Genomic DNA, 22212 nt, shown 5'->3' on the forward strand with positions numbered 1-22212 from the left:
AGCGTTTCAACCTTGAGAACCAGGAAGGAAAAAGTGTTTTAAACTTTTCCCGCGAGTGCTCCCGGCGCCAATTGCATCGCGCTGCGTCACATTGATTGGATTACGCAATCGCCACACCTCCCACACACCCCTTCCCCCCTCCCCGCCCACCCTCTCTCCTACCCCCCCTCCCGACAAATATTTCGCGGCGACGCGACGCCTCCTCGCGCACGCGCTTCCCCGTTTGGCCGCAGTCGCCAACGGCGGCGCCACCTCCCTCACTGCATCGCTCCCGCCGCGCTATTGCGCTCGCAAATCGCGAGAAAATACCATTATTGGCAGTGGCGATAAGTTCTATCTCCACTGGGAAGAGCAGGGGCCAGGAGGACCTTTGCCCCCCCGAAAGGGAGACACGACCCTTTTTGTGGGCGCGAGATATATAAATCGAGGCGTTCCTTAGGGACCATTCCTCTGCGACGGATTCTTGCGAGGTCGGCCGCGCGCTCTCTAAGTCCCCATCCCCCTCCTCCCCTCTGACGGATAAAATAAAAGAAGGAAAAGGGGAGAGAACCGGCTGGCTGGATTGATTGGGGAGCACGCCTACTCCGCGCCACAACAACCGGCAACGCAGTCTCTCTCTATCTGCCGTCGACGCCACGCATCAGGGGCAGCCTTCCACACACCCATTCATTCATTCATTCGCGCGCGACGACCTACGGCCGAACGAAAACTCAGCGACAGGCCGGAGGGCAGGAAGAGCGCATGCTGGTCGAATAGCATCGATTTCGCACGTGTCAGTACATCCTAACTTGGAAACACGTGGGTTATCACTGTCCTGTTGAGTGGCGGAAACCTTAATAGGTGGCGGAAGCCTTAGAAAGTGTAGAAAAAGGTCTCTCTCTCTCTCTGTCGGTTCTTGTGTGTGTTTTTGCGTATTCTCGCAGCGGAAAGAGATATGTCCGCGAGTAACGGGTGCGTCGGCCTGCCCAAGGGCTTCAAGCGAACTCCCGTCGGCGATGTGTGCGACTCGCTCTCCGCTCTGAAGGTGGGATCGGCGGAGAACGGACACGCGGCCGGCGGCGCGGTGGACCCACTGGAGAACGCCCTCAACGTCAAACCGCTCCATCTGGGCCCGCAGAGCGCCGAAAAGCAGAGAAAGGTAGGCTATGGTGATCCGCATTCATTCACGCACCTATAATAATGTGCGATGCAGTGTTGTCAGGTAGGGACCGACCGACAGTAATGCTTTTTCTGGCTCGCCAAGTTGTAAGCATTTGAATTAAACTTTTCCATTATTAACTTAGCCACGACAATACTTAGTTATGGTTGCATTTTCATTAAACAAAAATCCTTCAGTTTTTAGGTAACCTCTGTATCCATCGTGGATCCTAATGAAGTAAGAAATTTGTTATCCAAACACAAGGGAATTGTTTTCTTTGTTTTATTGATGTGTTTGCGCGGTTGAGAGTTATTATTTAAATAAGAAACTCCACGTATTATACTTTACGTATTAAACCCCATTAGTCATATCTTATTTTACTATAGCATAGCAGAAAAATGAGAGATATTCTTCAAGAAATTACGGAAACACGGCGGAATTCGCTATTTTTTCGAATATTCAAACGATTTGAGCGATCGGTATTACATTTTACCGTATTTTAAGTATTCAGCTTTAACAATTTTTCCCCACTTTTAGCAGCTCTGAAATTAAATTTTTTTAACCTTTTCGCAACGCTCTAATCTACGTACTCATCGTTTAAGTATCCATCGTTTAAGCCGCCTGAGTAGGCGTGAGGGCACCAGCAGTATTCAAATTTGTAAAGACTTACTTTTTGTCCATTATTATTATTATAGTATTCTACTGATTAAGGTAGGTTTTCCATGGAGTAATTAAGAAGAATTCTGGGAGCCTCCAATTCTATCAATCACTTCCCTCTTCAATTCGCATTAAGGCCCACAATTCATTACATTCTATTTAAAAAAAAACGTATTCTTTTCCTTCCTCTCCCTTGTTCACAACATTCTCCCCTCTAATACTGTTTTCAACATCCCCTCCCCGCTAAGTACCTCCTCCATCAATACATTATGTCTCCTCCGTGTCTCATCTAAAAGCTGCCTCTCCTCACCCACCATGTCCAGCACTTCGTCGTTCCTCCTCCTCCTCTCTGCCCATTTCGTCTTCTCCATTCTTCTCCACACCCACATCTCCTCCGGCAAACATCCCTCCTCAAAGATCCTGCGTACTAGTTCAACAAACTTTTCTTACTATCCTTCCCTAGATTCTTCAGGAGCTCACACGGGATATTGTCCACACCCACTGCTTTCCTAGCCTACACATCACGAAGTGATCTCTCTGAAGTGAAGTTATTTCTGAGTCTTATATCCCCGGCCCAAGATTATCCTCCTCAACTGCGCTTTCCTCTTCTAAAGTCAATCTCTCTGGCCTGTTCCATCCGTCATACAGATCTCCCCTTCAGCACTTCTACACTCCATTTTCTCGCCTTCCTGACTTTCTTAAGTCTTTTGAATCTGACGTTGCATTTCATAAGTACTAAATTGTGGTCTGAATCCGCATCCGCTGCAGGGAAGCTGCGCGAGTTTTAACACTATTCCTAAACCTCTGTCTTACCATAATGTAGTCTATTTGATATCTCCCCACATCCCCTGGACTTTTCCACGTGTACCTTCGCCCTTTATGATGATTGAACCTCGTGTTTGTGATGAATAACTTGTTTCTCCTGCAAAATTCCGCTGATTTCTCTCCCCTGTCGTTCCGTATTCCTTGTCCAAAATCTCCTATTCCGTTTCCATCCCTCCCTTCCCCGACATGAGGCGTTACAGTCCCCCATCACTACCAGATTTTTCTTACCCGGTGTGTCTCTAATTATTTCCTCACGCTGTTCATACACCCCATCTACTTCCTCCTCCCTATGATTGCTAGTGGGCATGTAAACTTGAACCACCACAAGGTTGGTTGGTCGCGCCTAAATTTCTACCACCAGATTCCTATCGCTTATCTGGTCTATACCTACCACACGCTTACCCATCTTCCGGTTTAATACTAAAGCTACCCCTCGCTGGCTTTCTTCCCCACCACTATGTATAACCCTATAACCATCACTCCAATAGTCCCCCCCATCCCTCCACCTCACCTCGCATAATCCTGAGATATCTATCCTCCCTTTATCCATTTCCCTTTTTATATTTTCTAACTTCCCCGCCCTCATCATTGTCCTCACATTCCACGTCCCTACATTCATAGCCGACTTCTTCTTCTCCATCTTCTTGGTCTTCTTTTCTTCTCTCTTCATTGCTGCTGCTGATGGTAATGATGATGATGATGATAAGTCTCTGCAAGGATTTTGCATGTTGACGACCTCGGGGACCTTGCCGACCTCGTTGCCGTGAACGACACCTGCCCTTTGCGGACGGGTCCCGTTTGATGAGATTCCGATTTTTCATTTGGTTGTACTCCATATTTTCAGGGAAGAGATAGTAGGTAGGTTGAGAGAGTTGGTAGGCTTTCCCACTTCCATTCCAAAACTCTTTTATACGTGACAACATCACGTGGACTACCTTTCGTCTGGTTCCTAACCTTAGACCATAATTCATCTTATCTGGAAAGGGGTGGCTCTACCGCGAGTAATTTAGAAGTAGGTAATATCGCAAGTGCAGCTGTAAGACCGAATGAACGTGTAAGCCTTTCGGCGGCAAGCCCAAAGAAGAGGAAGCGAGTAATGAGTTCCCCAAGCGATATCAGTCGAGCGGTAGGTATGCAACCCTTCCGATATGTATTAAATGAAGATGCTATGGCATAGCTATCGATTCGTTCTCATATCAGTTCGTTCGGCAGAATATCTCTCTTAATTTATCCTTTTTGTCGGACCTGGAAATATGATGAGGTGCTTATGTGATGCACTCTTTGTGTCTTTCTGAAGGATATCTGTTTTTAATTGCTCTAGCAAGTCTTTTGCCGCTCCCAGCCTGATGCTTTTCAAATATGTGAAACTCTTTTCGTTCGTTTCATTTTTTTCACGGATCTCTCAGCCTTCCTTTGTTTTTTGCGCCGCGTCGTATGTGATCGCCATTCTATATTAATTTCCATCAGAAGCGTTTGTAGAATATATTTTCGTCGGGGAGGAAGGGAAAGTTCAAAGTAAGTTTTGAAACCGGAAGAAGTTGTTATTGTTCCGGAGATCCATCAGAACAAAAAAATTATGTCCATATGATTTGCAAGCACATGTTTAATGACAAAAAGTAAAATTACATATATATTATAATGCCAATAAAATGTCATAAGATAGCAATTTATTCATCACAAAAAAATAAAAGGAGTTACGCACCAACAGGTAAAAAATCTACGTAGTTTTGTTTAAAATGGTAAATAAAACAGTAATTGAGGAAACAAAGAATGCAGACGAATTCGGGAAAATTTGGAGAAATTTTTATTTACTCCCGGGAAACATAATAATGTCAATTTTGGGATGGCCACCCGATTATCGTAGCCTTAATGTTCGGGTGGCGAAAAGTTTTTCAATTAACATGACGAGTAGCCGCGAAGGTTTTTCAACGAATAATAATAATTGTATAATCTGCTTCTATTTTACTTGTTTTATAAAAAAATTTCTACTGCCACGTCAGTTACTACATATTTGACAAGATTTTACGAGAAATTATTTATCATGCGCAGCCATGCGACGTCCCGGGACATGTAATAGATTGGGAGAGAACTAGTGGGCATAGTAGAAATAAGTGGAGTTATAGGATAAGTAATTTAAGTTGCGTACTCCTTGAAATTTTGAAAATTGCAATAAATGTACAAATTGAAAAGGTACGGAAATACTATGGCAATAGTAGATGGATATAAAATACTAGTGCAATCGCTCTTAGCGGCGGGCGGTCGACTGCTCTGATGCTAGCACCTTTCAAAACTTATACAAAACCTGTTCGCGTCGAGTCTATGTTGTCAGTGGCTCCCTGAAAAATGAATTTGGTCGTTTCACCAGCAAAAATATCCACAGTTTAGATGGAAATAACTCAAAGACTGAAAAAGATAGGCTATATGCGACAGTTGGTGCTGAGAGTCTGAATAAAAGCTAGGGTTCCCTGCTTCAATCAGATAATATTTTTCTCCTTCTATATATTAATAGCTATCTAAAATATTAAAAAAAATAAAAGTGCTACGATCTTTTATTTATTTAAATATGTCTAACTTCCACCAATTGAAGCCTTGAATCTGTTGAACTATCTAAAAATTTGAATGCAAGCTACTGTGAACTCAGTGAGTGCCTAATAGCATGGAAAGAACATTCTTCCTTCGAAAATACCCAACACGTAAGATCTTTCAATTTTCGACCTTTTGAATTGTGTTTGGTCAATATATGAAAGAGTGGAAATTAAAATGTATTTAGCTAAATCTATGTCGTAAACCGTGAAACATTGCTGTACTTTGAATGTGGTTAGTGATGTAGGTGTTGGCGTGGACCAACCAGATCCACAACATGCCCATGTCATGCTTGCAACTTGAACGGCTGTATCTTGAGTAGTTTGGTTAATGAGTGGATGCATGAGTCAGGCAGTCGGAACACGTTGCTTCACATAAGAGAAGACTGACCTGCATTGTCTGTAAATAAATTCTTTATTTCGAAGAATCCTCCACTCGCCTGTGATATTCTGTAATTTCTATCTTGCTTTGGCCTACGCTAGTTACTGGGCTTCGTAGTAAGCAGAACTGTTTTGCCGAAAGAGGTGATTTTTGGACTCACCATCTCGATGTTCCCTTGGCCTTTGGCAAAGTAAATCATCTCATTCTCCTAAAGAAATTAGATAAACTTGAGAGGGCAGGCTAACAAATTGTTTCGCTCATGCTTGCAAGAAAGAAAGCAAATGGCAGAAATAAATAATGTTTTTTCAGATCCCCTGCCTCTGAAATGTGGGGTACCCCAAGGCTCAATTCTTGGACCTATCCTGTTTCTAGCCTTTATTAATGACCTGCCAGAATATCTCTCTCAAACTACTCCAGTTTTATTTGCAGGCAACACAAACATTGTATTGAGAGGTAACAGCTGTGAAGTACTACTGCAAAGAATTAACGAAATGGAATATAACTAACAAAAATGGTTACAGTCTAACAAGTGAATCCTCAATGTTAATAAAACAATATTTATAGATTTTAATCCCTCGAGACATAAGAAAATTCCAATAAATATAATGCTAGATAATTTCTCGATAAAGGAAGAGCATCACACCAAATTTCTAGGTATTTGGATTGACTGTGATTTATCATGGGAAGAACATGTAACCAAATTAATGGGAAAATTAAGCTCATTCCGCTATGCAATGTGCATCTTGGCTAACATCCACAAACCTTGATGTTCTTCAGGTAGTTTATTGTGGCCACATTCATTCAAGAATAATACAGGAAATTATCCTACGGGGATCCTTCATGAAAAAAACATTTCAGATGCAGGAAAGAATTTTAAAAATAATAAAACAAGTTCCTTTAAGAACTTCCACAAAACCAATGTATCGATGGCTAAGTTCTAACAACACGTGTCTCAATTTCGGCCGTTTTTAGACAGGTTTACACAAGTCTAATAACACGAAAAAAATAAAATAAAAGCAAAAAACCACTCTTTGTTTGCAAATGAATGATTCTTTTTCAGTTTTATGAACTTTTGGTTTTTAATTTCAGAGTACAAGTTGAAAAAAATTAATTGTTTTTTTGCTCTCCTGAAAAGTTGCTATTTTTGAGATACGTGCCGTTAGAACTTAGCCATCGATATGCAGAACTCAACACCTTACCAGTACCATGCATTTACATATTAGAAACAGTCTCCGTCATACACAAGAACCGTATGTCTTTTGAAAAAAAAACTCATATTTCCATAACTATAACACCAAGAACTCATGGATCTAAAAAGCCATAGAACAGCTAAAAAATTGCAAGGAGTGACAGATCAGGGATCCAACCTCTATAACAAAACACCATCTGCAATAAAATACCTACAATACAAGAAATTCAAAACATCTGTTTTAAAAATGTCCTGAGGAAACATTTGTTTTATAATGTAGGTGAATATATGAAGTATCGCTTTTGAGGATATGCATTGTTTGCTGTTCTCAATATAGATGCACTTTTCCTTATGCATATTTTTTTGTATATGTTATTGACACGACCAAGTTGTTTATATTGTATTTTTGTAATGTAATTGACTTTGCTAAGTTTATGTGTTGTATGCACTTTTGACGACTCCATGCAAATGTATTTGCCCACGGACAATATTTTATTATTATTATCATAAGTTGTTTTCTATTAAATACATTCATTTATATTAAATAATTTGTTGACAGAAAATTTATTAAAAAATTAAAAAAAGCTGTTCATTGACGTACGGGAGAATTGCCCACCATGATTCCTCAATTTTTTACATCATTGTACCGTTTTCATTTACGGCAATTTCCAAAAAAGTACTAATGTGGCTCGGTTCCTGAGCATTATTCTCGGAAATTGGGAAGTTATCCCAGGGAAGTATAATAAAAATAAAGAACATCTTAGAATGGAAGTTCGGAGGAAGTTGAAAACTATAGAACAAGTGGGGTGAGCTCCAAGGTCTCAATAGTGAAACAGAAAAGTAGTCTTCATTGGCCATTTAGTTAACTAATTAAAGTTGGAAACCACTCGTAATATCACCTGCACTGTCATTGTTATATCCTATTTCCAGCGAATCGTGCCAGTTTCAGTGCAGCGTGTTCACAACATTTGTACCGTTTTTGTGTGTTTCGCGAATGGCAAAGATTTCTTGTGGACATTGAATCGCTGCATTTTCCTGCTTTACCTATGTTCAATGAGAAGAAGTATTTTTTCACAAACGAGTTTGCTCGTGAACCTCCGATATCACATACTTTTGTTCTGCACTCGAGAAATACTTTTGATTGATGCTATCTCTGTATCTGAATGCTTTATTTCCTCTCTTCTTCTTTGGCTTCGAAATTCTCTTTGATCCTCCTTTCTCTTCTCTATGTCAGCGCTTATCGCGAACGGATGATTAAATATCAAAACCAATACGACTCGGGGACAGAGAGAAAGAGAGAGTAGTAAACGAAACACTCAATAAAAAGAGACGATAAAAGAATGGACTCAACTTCCTCGCCTGAAGACGGCTCTGTCTTTGGTCCGAAAATAAGCGATGTTTTCCTTTGCTATGTTTTTGTATCCTGCCGTCTCTTTGTCCCTGAGTTGTATTTACTGCTGAACCGGATTTCGCGGATGCTTTCCGCAGATTTGATAAAAATATCATGAAAGTATATTGCCGATTAATGTAGGCTTGCGTGGAGTGTTTACGAAGTGTCCTGTCAATTTTCCCTACCTTCATGGACTTCCCTCTTCCTTCCTCTCCCTCATTCACCCAACATTCTGCCCTCTAACACTGTTTTCATCATCCCCTCTCCGCCAAGTACTCGCTCCATCCACACCATCTGTCTCCTCCGTATCTCATCTAGAAGCTGCCTCTCCTCACCCACCATGTCCAGCACTTCATCGTTCTTCCTCCTCTCCGTCGTCTTCACTTTCTCCATCCTCCTCTACATCTCGAAGGTCTTTCAAGTCCCTTCTCTATCTCCTTCCTAAATGTCAATGTATCTGCACCGTGAAGCGACGTACTCGAGATCATGCATTGCACTTGCATTTTATTTAAACTCTTGTTTTTAAAGAAAATTAAGAAATCTAGGAAAGTGTTTCCCATCATTGGCGGCATACATTTCGCTATCAAAGCGATATTTGAACTCCTGGAATGTGGGTACTTATATTCCTATTTTTAAACAAAAAAAATTCCAGCTACATATTTCAGCTGATTTCGTTATGTTGTAATCGCAGTCGTGTCATATTAGTTATAAATGAATCAGTAGTCAGCTAAAATTGTTGGATGAACATACTCTTAAAAAAGATAAGGATTCGATTATACGCATTTTCACCTCCCTAATTTCACTTTTGAATCTCCATGATCAACATCTGTTATGGTCGCAATATTATTTTATCAAATAAATTACGCGAGACGCACGCATCTTGATTCGGCTCCATGAGACGCTGGCGGCCAATGTCCGCAACAGACTTTGGATCGGGCGAATGTGAAAGCACACGAATTTCGTTCCGGCTGCGAAGTTATCACGTGGGGTCCATGTGGGCTCTCTGTCAGATCGAGGCCCTTGGGCGTGAGGTCATTGGCCCACCTCCAAAATTTCAACCCACTTTCATCAAATCCCCGCTCTGTTATGACTCGCTTCTCATTATACATAGTGGCATTGGTCAAGGAATGCTTGTGTTTGTATATCTTTTAGTTCAGGCACCAGATTTTCTCGAATAGAAGTCCCCAGAAGTGCCTATTTGAGCTATATATTTGAGCTTCTCACTAAAGAAAGTGTAGAACAAATGTTGTTAAGGTAAGTCCGGGTGAGATGCCCCACCGGGAGAGATGCCCCGATTATGGTAGTTTTAAAAATAAACATCAGATTGCTCTGCTGGTGGTGTCCGTTAATTAGTTTGACAGCTAATATCAAGCCTCAAAAGTTTCGCGGAGATTCGTTATTTTTTACGCTACTTTAGAACATCATTACAAGTGAGACTCCGAATTATCCGCTCTGCTATAAGAAAGAGCATAATGGTTCTGGTCGGCATCAGTTAAAATGTTTGAATACTTTGAATTAAGGGGTGAAAATTTGTAGCAGCATGTTTATCAAATGTCCAAAAGCAGTGACAAGTCATCTTAGACCATGTGTTGGCCCGCTGGCTTTAAGGGCAACTCTCCCGTACTGAAAGGAGAGACGCCCCACCTCTCCTCGGGAGAGATGCCCCAGTGCTACCTTAAGGTATAGATGCCCTACCTGTATTGTTTTCAAGCAATTATAACCAATACGATAGAAGCAGTGGCTGATGTATCGGGGGAATCTGCGGGGGGGGATGACTTTAATAAATATGTGGGGGGGGCCATGCCCCCCCCCTGGGTATCCAATTTACACTAGATAGAATGGTAATTTTCCGACCTCCCTACTGCTAGAATTTTTAACCACACTTAGCTCCCCTTGTCCTTATTCTGGATCCGCCACTGGTTAGAAGTAATTAGTAAGTACGTCAATGGAAGAGTGCTAAAATGAAAAGTGCCTCCTAATTTTTTAATTGCTTTGATACAGTCTAATTTGTGGAGATGGGTATGGAGACTATCTCCAATATCATCGAATCAGTTTATTAGAGCTTTTTATGCTATACCCCTTACAATCTTAGCCCATGACTTATTGCTTAAAGCATAAAAAAATCAGAAAGGCCACCTAGGATACAAAATAAATAATGATAGAACCATTCCCAACAGATTCATCATCATCTTCTAAAGGAAATCACTTGTTGCAGCAGACACATCTCTCTTCTCAGCACTGCCTCCTCCTGACCAGCGTAATATATAAATCCCATCTCCATTAGTGACTGACTAAGTCGTTCGTTTAGGTGATGTCAATCATCGCTCACTATTCACTTGAGTGATTCAATCGATTGTTTAAAAAAAATTTCACTTTAGATCATGCCGAAGAGCAATTTAAACAACCTTTCATGAGACTGAGAGCAGGTAATAGCGGAATAAGTGAGGCTGCGAGGTACTTCTAGTCCCCTCTTGGACTCTTCACCGATGCAGGAAGAGGGTAATGCAAGCAAAAATTTCTTTGGGTCCATTTGGCATGCAGCAGGAAAAGCGACTTGTCAGTCATAATCAACGCCTGGAAAAATCTGGGTTTGCTCCTGATTGAGACACTAGGATATCAATAGCCTATCAGTTTGCTGAAAAACGAGTCCTTCAATGCAGAACTGAAGGTGTCGGGTTATGACTGGCTTAATTCATTTTTTAAGAAAAATTAGTGCTAGGCAGTCTTAAGGGTTGTCAGCTGGTAGAGGTGAAGGTATAAATAGAGAAAGCGTTACTTACTTTTCTAAAATACTCTCAGAATTATTTCAGGAGAATGATTTCGTTACCAGGCCGGCCGAAGTCTACAGAATGAACGAGTGTGGTTGTCGGCTAAATAACGTCCTAGGGAAGATTTTATCCACAAAAGGTGCTAAAGATGTTCAGATTCTGACATCTACGGAGAGAGGAAAAAACAGCACTGTGATTTCGTGCTGCAACGCTGAAGACCAAGTTCTTCCTCCGGCATTAATTTTCAAAGGCCGGAAAAGGAATTTACAGAGTCTGAATGGACTCCCACCAAGTTCTGGTTTCAGGGAGATTGACATATTTCCTATGGACCCATCAACAATACCTTAACATTATTCAACATAAGTTATGGAATAATAGCGATAGAAACCCAAAGCTCTTAGCGACTGTCCGGAGTACATGACCCTAGTTCAATGCCTGGAACACCAGGCATTGAACTAGGCTGCAGAGAAAAAAATCCAGAGAGGCCTTTAAGCAACTTTTAAGTCGTAAAAGATCATCAGAATTCAAAAATGGCACCTAAAAAATCGTTGAATCAAATATCACCATTCCCACCTTCGAAATAAATTCGAGAAAATTGAAACATACAGCGAAAGTACTGACGTTCGGCGAATATGTAAAATAAGGAAAGATAAGTACGAGGAGTAAAAAATAAAATGTTTCCAAAATAGCAAATTCGGAAAAGAATAAGGAAAAACTGATCATTGACGATGACCAGGACAGATTTTTGGAATGTGAGGATAACTATTTTACCACAAAATTAACAGTAAACTTGATCAAATGTTCGATTGCGATTATTGGCTGCACGAATCATGCACAATTTACGGAAATCTCTGCAAACAAGCGTGGAACCAAACTGATCGAGGAAAAAAAAGACGAGAAATGTTTAAACAATTGTAAATTAGGTAAGAAGCTCCTGTAAAATATTATTTCTTTTGTTGTCGTTCATTAGTTCATACGAGTTTCAGTGCAATATTTAAAGAATATTTTCACTGGAATCATGCAATTCTGAACAATACTTTTACAAACGTTGATTCAAAATGTGTTTAAATGTTATATTACTATCATAAGTTTACGTTAATTTGAATGTGTTATTATAAAACAGGTTTAATTCTGATTGCATTCAGCTTGAGCTGCATGGGGCATCTCTCCCGAGGAGGTGGGGCGTCTCACCCGGACAGTTTTGAGAGATGGCAAAATGCATATTTATGGAAAAGTTTAAATATTTTGGGGTTAATATTTTTTAATCAAAATTTGATGGTATATTGTTAATAATCAATAAATGTTGTATTATATCGTGAAGTCCTACATTCTTACTACTACCTCAGTCATAGATATGAAGACATTTCCTTAGGTGGGGCATCTCTACCGGACTTCCCTTATAAAATGTTGATGTAAATGAATTATAAATACCACACTAGTTGCTTTTTTCATGTACGCACTTAATCTTTCTTAGTATAGATTATCAAGGTAACACAAAATGAGCTACACTATATGTAAAGCATAATGTATTATTATTTTGATTGGTAGCCTGAAACAGGTTATCCGTCGCGGCTACCTAAAATTACTCAATTTTGCTACTGCCATGTAATTTGTGTATGGAGTAATAAAATTATTTATTATTATTATTTATTATTATATCCGTGCCCATGGTTGTAATAAAACGTAAAAATCGGTTTTAGTCGCGTACTGTGCGCGGCGAAAACTTAAATATAGCGTTAAATTTCAAATTAAGCACCAAAAGCATTGGAAAAACTATTAGATTTTCGTTTTATTTTTCCAATAATCTAATCCATTTAATGGAAGCCCCTCTGCGATTACACTTCCATTACAAGAATTTCCTAACAGCAAAGTTGCTCACTTGATAGTCTTCATGAAGTATTCTTACAATAATTGCAGCTCGTATTTGGAAACTAGTCAGCAGAACTGTTTGCGTTTTTGACTACAGTGCTATACTGCTGCGCTCTCCATCTAGAGTAGTTCTTCGTGTAGAATTCACTGTCATGTTGACAGTATTTAAGGTAGACATCGTTTGTAGGAGGAAATAAAGTCTGCCAACAATGGTGTAATTTTTTCAGATCAGGATATTATGATAGTAGCTGTTTCTCTTATTTCCATGAACATGTGATATGAATTGTTATGGAAAATGTAGACTGTAGATTGAACCTCATCTCACATTGGGGTAACTTGCCGATGTAGATGAGTTTATATCGTCTCAAGGTGTTACACAGAGCATTTAAATTACTTGGCAACTATTTCTGTGGCCAGGAATTTCGCCCCTTGAGCAATTTGTACCCAAAAAGGCCTTTAGTAATTTTTAAGACTGGATGGGACTCTGAAAAACACATCAATTCCCATGGAAAACATATGCACCTCTACATGGCAATTAAAAGAATTACTTAGTATTAAATTTTATGCAGTATTTATTTTATTATTTACCGAAAAAATTAATCGCAGAGGAGCTTAAATGAAATGTATTAGATTATTGGAAAATCAAAAAGAAATCTAATATTTTTCCTCTGTTTTTGGTGCTTGGTTTGGAGTTTTACGCTATAGGCTAGTTGTCACTGCGAAATGCACGTTTCTTTCCAACAATGGGTGCGATTATAAAAGTATGCATCATTTTTTTGGCTGTGCATTGTCCATGGGTAAGCAAATTATCATGCTTATCCCATGGGAAATTTGTACCTCTATTATTGGAGTTTCTTTTGGACTTGAAAATATAGTGCGGCTTTAAAATTACGTTAGTATTTTACATCGTACAAGTAGATACGGCAAACGACGGAGCTACTTTAGTCATGACCATGTTTTATGAGTTGCGGTGAGTGGATGTCGTCCGTGAATTAATTTTCATCATTCAAACGGTCCTTCCAGCAATGTGGGTCCTTTTCACACATCCTGTCACTTGTTGCCAACTCTTTGCTTCATCTGTTCAGTTCGCCTTTGTGGTGAAACGTACTCATCCATGTATTGTATTACTATTCAAGTGCAAATTTATGTGCATTGTTCAAACAATGGAGGTACGTGTGCAGCGGAAGCGAATGGAAATTAACAAGAGATTACGGCGGGAAACCAAATAGACAAAAGGGGCTTGATGTTAAAAACAGTATGAATAATTGGATAGATTTCAGGAGGAATGAGAATAGGCATGTACGCCAAGGGTAAGTTGCTATCGGGCGGCAAGAGAGGGGGCAAGCCATACCAAAAAATGATGCTAAGAATTGCCGGGTACTAATCGAGACGGAAGAGATTCAGAGTAGATCGAAGGAGTATGTGTATGGCAGCAGGAACTGGCCAAAAAGGTTGAACAAATAGGTGGAAAATGAAGTGGCGGAGGATAATGTTGGGCCGGGGATCTTGGACGCGGAAATCGAGTGAGCCCATGGCGATGTGAAGGCGAGGATTAAGCGTTTGGCATGGACGATATCCCGTGTAAGAATATGAGGAGGATGGGGAAGAATAGTATTTATAGACAGCATGAGAGGTAGTCTAGCCTTATCGTGAATTGAAGAGGGAAGTGTCTATGATGGGTGGATAGAGTGATTCGCAAATGTTCCATTCAAACCTTCTCCGGTCGAGTACTTAAATAATAATCCTTGCACATAAAACCACTCTCGTACACACATCCTGTCACTTGCCTCGAACACTTGTCCGCTCTTATTCGGCACCCTCTCGTGGTGGGATATGAGGCATCTACGTGTTACTATTCGAGTGCAAAGGTTGACGAACCTCCGGCAGATCCATGCCTTGAATGAGTGAGAGAGTGAGTCTGAGGATCGTGTGCTCACATCAGTACCCGCATCCCGTCGATCGCAGTGACCCTTGACCCCCTGCAAGGGCGCCAATTGATTGCCCAACGCCCTCGCGTCCCTCTCATTGGTCCGCGAATCTATTCCCTCCAACTCCTTATCCCCTACATCTGGTCGAGTCTGGATCGCACCTCCAACTAACGTCTTCCATCCTCATCTTCTTCTCTACGGGCTGGTTGCACTCAGCTGTCCACTCAATTCTCCTCTCACACCTACGCATATTCTTCCTTTTCTAATCCCTTTTTTACCCGATTCGTGCATTTTGTTCGAGGTCGTCCTTTTCCATCCTTGCCATCCAATTGTCCCTCGAAACTTTTCTTCGTCAGAATGTCGAGATATAGCCGAAATTGGCTTCACGAGTCTCCTATTCTTCCTACTCGGTCGGTCCATTTGATCCTCATCATTCCTCCGTTTCACCGCAGTTCCACGAATCCTCCACCCTCGATTTCTCCGCTCCAGTCCACCTTTTTTCTCTTTTCCGTAGATCCACTTGTAAGTTCTGATATATTATTTCCTTACTTTCTCGTTTGAATTTCTCGGCGGAATTAGACTTTTCTTTTGGTGGAATCTCTCTTCGCCTGTGCTATTCCGCTGATCATTTCTTTCTCGCTCCTACCGCCACTAGTTACCTATCTGCTACCCAAATAACAGAATTCTTTCGCCTCTTCTGGTGTTTGTTTTTGTTGCGTGGAGACCATAGTTACTGGTATACCGTGGTAATACTTATTCTATCGGCTCCGATAGTGGGATTTGGTGGACAATGAGAAGCCACCACATTACTATCAGCTCAGAGAAGGCTCAACTACTCCACTTGGTTAGGTTTTCTTCTGTATATATATTTGCATAAACCACTGTCTGTCTGTTTGCCCTTTATGGATTACTACACCATTCATTACAACGCCATGAAATTTGGCTACTCATAATATCTTCCAGTTCCAAGTGATTCAAATTCCAAACCAATTATCTCACTCAAATATCCCGCAGCTATGAATAACTTTTTTCGAATGAGTCGCCGCATGCGAATAAACAAAAATAATTACGGATGGAAATTGAAGCAAAGAGACAGAAACACAAACACATGACGATGACAAAATGTGGCGTGGAGATGGAATGAAGGCCGAAAACACATGGAAGAAAAATCGATCGGAAATCGAACCACGGACTTTCTGCTTTCCGGGCAGATGCTCTGACCACCTTGCTATCCAGGCTAATATTATCTCCAGTGTTTTCGGCGGTGGGTTTATGCGACCGATTCCCCCAGATGTAGTCCAAAGCGTAGGCCAAGAGATGGGGATCTCTCTTTCATTTAGATGGTTTCGATGACTATCAAAATATGCCGATAAATCTCTTTCGCGTGGTTTTTTTAAGTAATTTATTGCAGATTCTTGAGATAAGATTGTACTGTAGGATTACATCCTCGAACAAAAATACCTTCGACGAAAGAAGGTACTTCAAGTTTACGAGGACCTAGGGTAATCGGGACTTCCTCTTGAATTTGTGAATTTTCCACTATTGCGAATTCTTGAAATTTATCAAAACTGGAATCGGAAACCTGACATTGGCGTTGGTTCTCTATCGTTTTGGAACAATCAAGGTTTGATGAGTGTGAGAGTGAAGACACGTTCACAAATTCTGCTTCCTCAAGCGTTTTGTTTTGTGTATGAAATTCAAGATTTTCATCTTCGGATGGATTATCAGGTTTAAAAAAACAAGTTGTTATTTTTTTTTGAACATGATTTTACAGACTTGGGGGGAAGTTTTTTTCTCTTTTCTTGACGAAATTCATGTCCACTTTTTTCTTTTACATTTCTTGTCAATTATTTGTACCCCGCTAAAACAAATACACCTAATTAATTTATGTACCTGCAAAAACAATGAATCAGTTTTAAATGTGAAAACCTGTGTACGATTTTTAACAAGTTTATCCAAACTCTTGTAAAATGGGAAAATTGCATTTATTTTTACTATAGTGTAGCACTCCACTGAAAATGATACCTCATTTTTCTTATTAGGCAGTAAAACAGATAATTTAGGTTGTCTTTGGTGGTATAAGAGTTATTATTTTTTTCTTAATTTGAGAAAAAGAAAGACAAAGATTGAGATCTGATTGATAAGGGAGTTTTTTTTATAATTTCTTATAACGAAGCCAGAAAAAACAAGAATAATGCCTACAACTACAAAAATGAAAAAGTTTGCTTACAACTACAAATATAATGTTCCTTAAGATAAATATCTACATTTATGAAAAATTTTAGTTACACAAAAAAAGAGTATGTGCATAAAATTTCTTCTTCTGGCGTATACGCAATCGCTGACGTTGACGCGCTTAGTTACCTTGCAAGATATGTCCTCATCGGTGGGAAAAACTTTGTTGCTTATGTTCATTCCGTTATATCGTCCAGACATCGTGAGCATTTTATCTGTCGCCAAGATTTATTTCCCCCTTAATTTCGCTCTAGGCGTTTTAGTTGCCTGAATGTTCGTTAATTCGTAACAGTGACAAAATAAACACTGAATTCAAACATACCAACCTTACGGTTTCCTTTTTCAGTAATTTCATGTTTTTATGTAAATAACGCTGCAAGCATATTTTTAAAATGAATCTGGAAATGTTAACAAACATGAGAGAAATAAAAAATATATAAACGACCAGGGACAAAGATTAGATTACGCTTCCAAAATAATTCCCACCAATTTTTAATATTCAATTTATTTCAAAACTAAAACTAAAAAAGTATTGAAATTAGGCGCCATATCGAATACAGGTGCACATATCCTAATACTTTTTCAAAGGTTAATATGAACAATTACGAAACTTACTTATCTTTATCATGGAGGATTTGAAACTTGCATGAGAGGAACAGTAACAGCATAGAGTGGCTCAAAAGAAAACACCACTCAAGTCAGATGCAGGCCGACAGCGTGAGTTAAATGTCTAGTGAGTGAAAGACAAGTATCAACGTGCAGACGAAATTGAGACGGCCTCGGCAGACGTATCGTTCCATCCCCTCTCCAAACTTGCTATGAGGGCGCGCCGCGCGGGTATAAGAAGAATCTTAATCCATTCTGTAGTAGCCTAGGTCCATAGTGATGAGGGGAACTGTGGTTCTCCAATCACTTCGTCACCTGTGACTGCTAATCATCAGTAACGGTGATTCTTAATTGTGATTGCGATCACCGAGGAGAATCACTCTTAAAAGTCGTCGGTGATTTGTGGCGCTGCTATTCCTGCTACTTTGTCCAATTACAATGAATGAGCTCTCCGCAATAGGAACGAATAAACTTATTGAAAATTGGAAAATTAGGCAAAATATTTTTTTAGAGGGAATAGTTCTGATTCTGAATTTATATTACGTTAATTGAGTATAATATATAATAATATAATATATTATATAACTTTATCCCATTTACCTTCAAATATATTACATCAGAAAACACTTTAATAATTGTGGAATATATAGGTACCCCTTATTGAATAGTTTTGGGGCCTCCATCTTACACTTTTTGTACAGGTCTGGTGCAAACACACATGAAAAGTAAATTTATTTCTTTGCATTCAGTGATTTTTTTATCTTACCGATTGCATTCACTTGTGATATTTCAAAAACGTACACATGGAACTTTCTTACATAAACGCATAAGAATTACATACATACAATATACCTTTTATTGAAAACGTTTTTATGTCACCTTTCTTAACAGAAACTCTACTTCCTCATACCTCATAAGCCATTTTTTGACAGCGGATGTAAATCCCCATCTTTTTCCGAGTTTGCCACATTACTTGGCATCATACCTAAATAATTTTAAAGTAAATTTGACAAAGTAAAGGAATTGATAAGGGGCAATCATTAAAATCACGACGGCATTTTTTTAACATATTTCATAATCAAACCATCATGATTCAAACCGATAGCTGTATATTTCGTAAATAATGTCTTCTTCATCATAACAGATGAATAAGACATCCTTTATTACACTGTTGGTAGCAGTGGTAGAAGCTATCTTCAGCGTATTCACAATCATAGTAATTTCAAGTATCAAGTGATTTAGTCACCGGCAGTGATCGGCTACTTCTCTTCAATCACAGGTAGCGATATATCTCCAATCACTTGGTAGCAGCCTGTGCTTTCGTCTCCGAATCTAGTGATCCAGTCACAGTGATTTCGAATATTGAATCACCGACAGTGATTGCTGCTTTTCAGTAACGGTGATTCAATCACAGTTAGCGATATTTCGCTCATCACTAACAAGGGGAATGCACGACCTTCGGGTGGCCGATCGAGCTCAAATTTTCCCATTCGGTAGATCATGGCTATCAATTCAATATGCCGAAGCAAGGCGACCCACCTGTTGTAATTTTTCGAGAAAGAAGCAAATAAAAATCGTAAATAATGAATCTACGTTATGTAACCGGTATTTCCTGACGCCTCTATCGAGTCGGCGGTGGCCCAGTGGTCACGGCGCTCGACTTTGCTTTTTTCTCGAAAAATTACGACAGGTGCGTCATCTTGCTTCGGCATATTGCATTGATAGCCATGATCTACTGAATCGAAAAATTTGAGCTCGATCGGCCACCCGAAGGTCATGCATTCCCCTTGTAAGCCTACAGTCGAAATACACAACAATATCGACTATTAGCCTTGTCTTAGAATGATCCGGATGAAAATACATTAATTTAAATTATTTTTTTTGATTTCTCAAGACGGTATTAATTATGCTGTTAAATGAGACATCATTGAAATCAAGTGACTGGTTAATGCTGGTATTCTGACTGTAAAAATTGTCAGTTTCGGAAGAGGAGGGCGCCTAAGGTTTCCAGGCTGGAGGGCGCACAGGGATGCGTCCCTGCATGGGCTAGAATATATACAAAACTGCCAATTTCTCAATCTTCGACATCACTGGTGATTATTTTTTTGATATTTGATATTTGCGAATCACTCTATCCACCCATCATAGACACTTCCCTCTTCAACTCACGATAAGGCTAGACTGCATCTCATGCTGTCTATAAATACTATTCTTCCCCATCCTCCTCATATTCTTACACGGGATATCGTCCATGCCAAACGCTTAATCCTCGCCTTCACATCGCCATGGGCTCACTCGATTTCCGCGTCCAAGATCCCCGGCCCAACATCATCCTCCGCCACTTCATTTCCACCTATTTGTTCAACCTTTTTGGCCAGTTCCTTCTGCCATACACATACTCCTACCATCCACTCTGAATCTCTTCCGTCTCAATTGGGATCCGGCAATTCTTAGCATCATTTTTTGGTATGGCTTTCCCTCTCTTGCCGCTTGGTCCCAGTGAGGTCGCATTTTTACTCTCTTATTTCTGGCTTTTTTGCACCTACCACAGCACCGTTGTCCTCGTCCTTTTTCTATTATACGTTCCTATCCCTTTCTTTCCTTTTCTATGAATTTATTTTATGTTTGCGCTTAAGGCGTCGTGCGAATGAATGAAGTAGTGTATACTCGTATATCTATGTATATCAAATAAAGTCGAAAATCGTGTTAGTTACATCATTTATAACTCGAGAACGGTTGTACGGATTTTAACGATATTTGTTTTTTTTTAATTAAACCGAATTCATTTTGCGAGTACTAGTGTAGCATTCGCGATGACGATTATCAAATCACAAGGTGAGTATTTGTGCTCTGAATCGAGAAACGCCATGTTTTTCTCGTGTTCAAATATATGTTTCATGTTCACGTGTTGGTCAACCATCCGCTTTATTTATCCTTCCGCCTGACAAGAAAACAAAAACTGTTGTATATCAGATGTTACTCAATCAAAAAATTAAACCGATGTGTAGGGTAGACCAGGGAACGTTTACGTATCGGGCACAGGGGCAGGTTTACACAGTGCACTTTTCCGAACCGAGTTATATCTAACGCGTCACAAGTCATGATATATTAATGCTGCTCCATTGGGGCTATTTTCACGAGATATTGAATTTTAGTCAAGCGTCCATCGGTCAAGCGTCTCGTAAACTTGCACCAAGAACGGGGCAAGACTTGGACCTAAAAACATTTTTTACGCTTTAAAACACCAATAGGCCAACCATTTGTTCATGAAATTTTGTCTTTATTAACTGCTTTATAAAACCAAAATGTCAAAAATGTCCAAAGACGTAAAAATTAGAAAAATCATTGAAATAAATCCGAGTCCCGTTCAACCGTATGTAGATTGAATAAAGAAAATATATTTCTAAAAAGCCATTAAAGTGCTTATTTTTGTATTTTTATTGATTTTTTTCTTAAATTATTATAATAAGTCAAACATTATTAAAATCAGTGCAGCCTCTTCATAACTCACAAATGTTCATAATATCAATATACATTTTCATTAATTTTCTTTCCATTGGATACACATTTTGGACTGCTTACACTGTTGGAGTATTTTGACATCCATAGTATTCCGGTACACCTTGATCAAAAGCCAAGTGCAAATACCTACAAGGATACCATCTTCCCCTAGTAATTTTATCGGAAGTTGAAGCAGCTAATTCATTGCATTAAAAATATTTATTGAATACATGATACTTTTCCGAAAGGCACTTTGACAATGCTACACGGAAGAAAAATATTTGATTAAATCTATCAAACTGGTTTGATAAGGAGTATTTTTGTTAAATATACTTAAACTTTGATGTAAATTATCAAGCACTTGATTTATTTTACCAAACGCTCTTGATAGGTATATTTCATCAAACACTTTGATGTTTCTTAATTTGGTAAATTGTACGAAAGAGTTTGGTAAGAATAACTAAATTGATTTAATACGATTCTGTGTTTGGTAACTTTCATCGAAGTTGTGATTAATTTTACGAAGGTGATTGCTTGATTGGTAAAAATTATCAAACCCCTACATTACTATGCAAATTTTGTTTGATAGAATTTACTAAGCGTTTCGTAATCTATATTGAACGGTCTGTCGTTCCTCTTATGTTTATACCAATACATATCTGCAGTTGAAAGATTCTTAAATAGGCCTTACATAACAGATAGGTTGGTAGAAATGATTTTGTTTTCATTATTTGTGATAACGTTTTAATTTTGTTTTATGTTTTTCTGTTTGTTCCTGCTTTAAATTGCAATTTTTTCCATAAGCTGGTGCATCAAAGACAATGATTGAATAGCGTATTATCATGGATGTTAAGGTTGTAAATAGATATTTGTGTATTTCGACACTCTAAAACTTTAATTAGAGGTATTCCTGAGGTATAATTATTCGCGATCATTTTTAATAACATGTGATAAAAGTCGTCATACTAGACCCAATCCATGTTAAGGATATCACCCAGCACATTGAAGTCATCTCTATATCGATGTAAAAAGCCTGCAAATAAAGTTTTCTTGCGTATTTGCACTAGATATTCTTACGGAGTAACTACGTAATGCAATAGTGTGCATCAAGTATTCCCCTTAAGCTTGCAAAGGGAAACTGT

General features: G+C 39.3%; 1 protein-coding gene across 1 annotated transcript in view; it reads left to right on the top strand.

The window, feature by feature from the left end:
• The first annotated feature begins 305 nt into the window (after positions 1 to 305).
• The window catches only part of LOC124160125 (hexokinase-2-like), a 100508-nt gene continuing 78601 nt past the window's right edge, over positions 306 to 22212 (top strand). The window contains exon 1 of the mRNA XM_046535876.1: positions 306 to 1138. Coding sequence (XP_046391832.1) covers positions 935 to 1138 — 204 coding nt within the window. The 5' untranslated portion in view covers positions 306 to 934. The remainder of the gene's footprint in view (positions 1139 to 22212) is intronic.

Source organism: Ischnura elegans, chromosome 6, assembly GCF_921293095.1.
Source record: "Ischnura elegans chromosome 6, ioIscEleg1.1, whole genome shotgun sequence".
Taxonomy (NCBI): domain Eukaryota; kingdom Metazoa; phylum Arthropoda; class Insecta; order Odonata; family Coenagrionidae; genus Ischnura; species Ischnura elegans.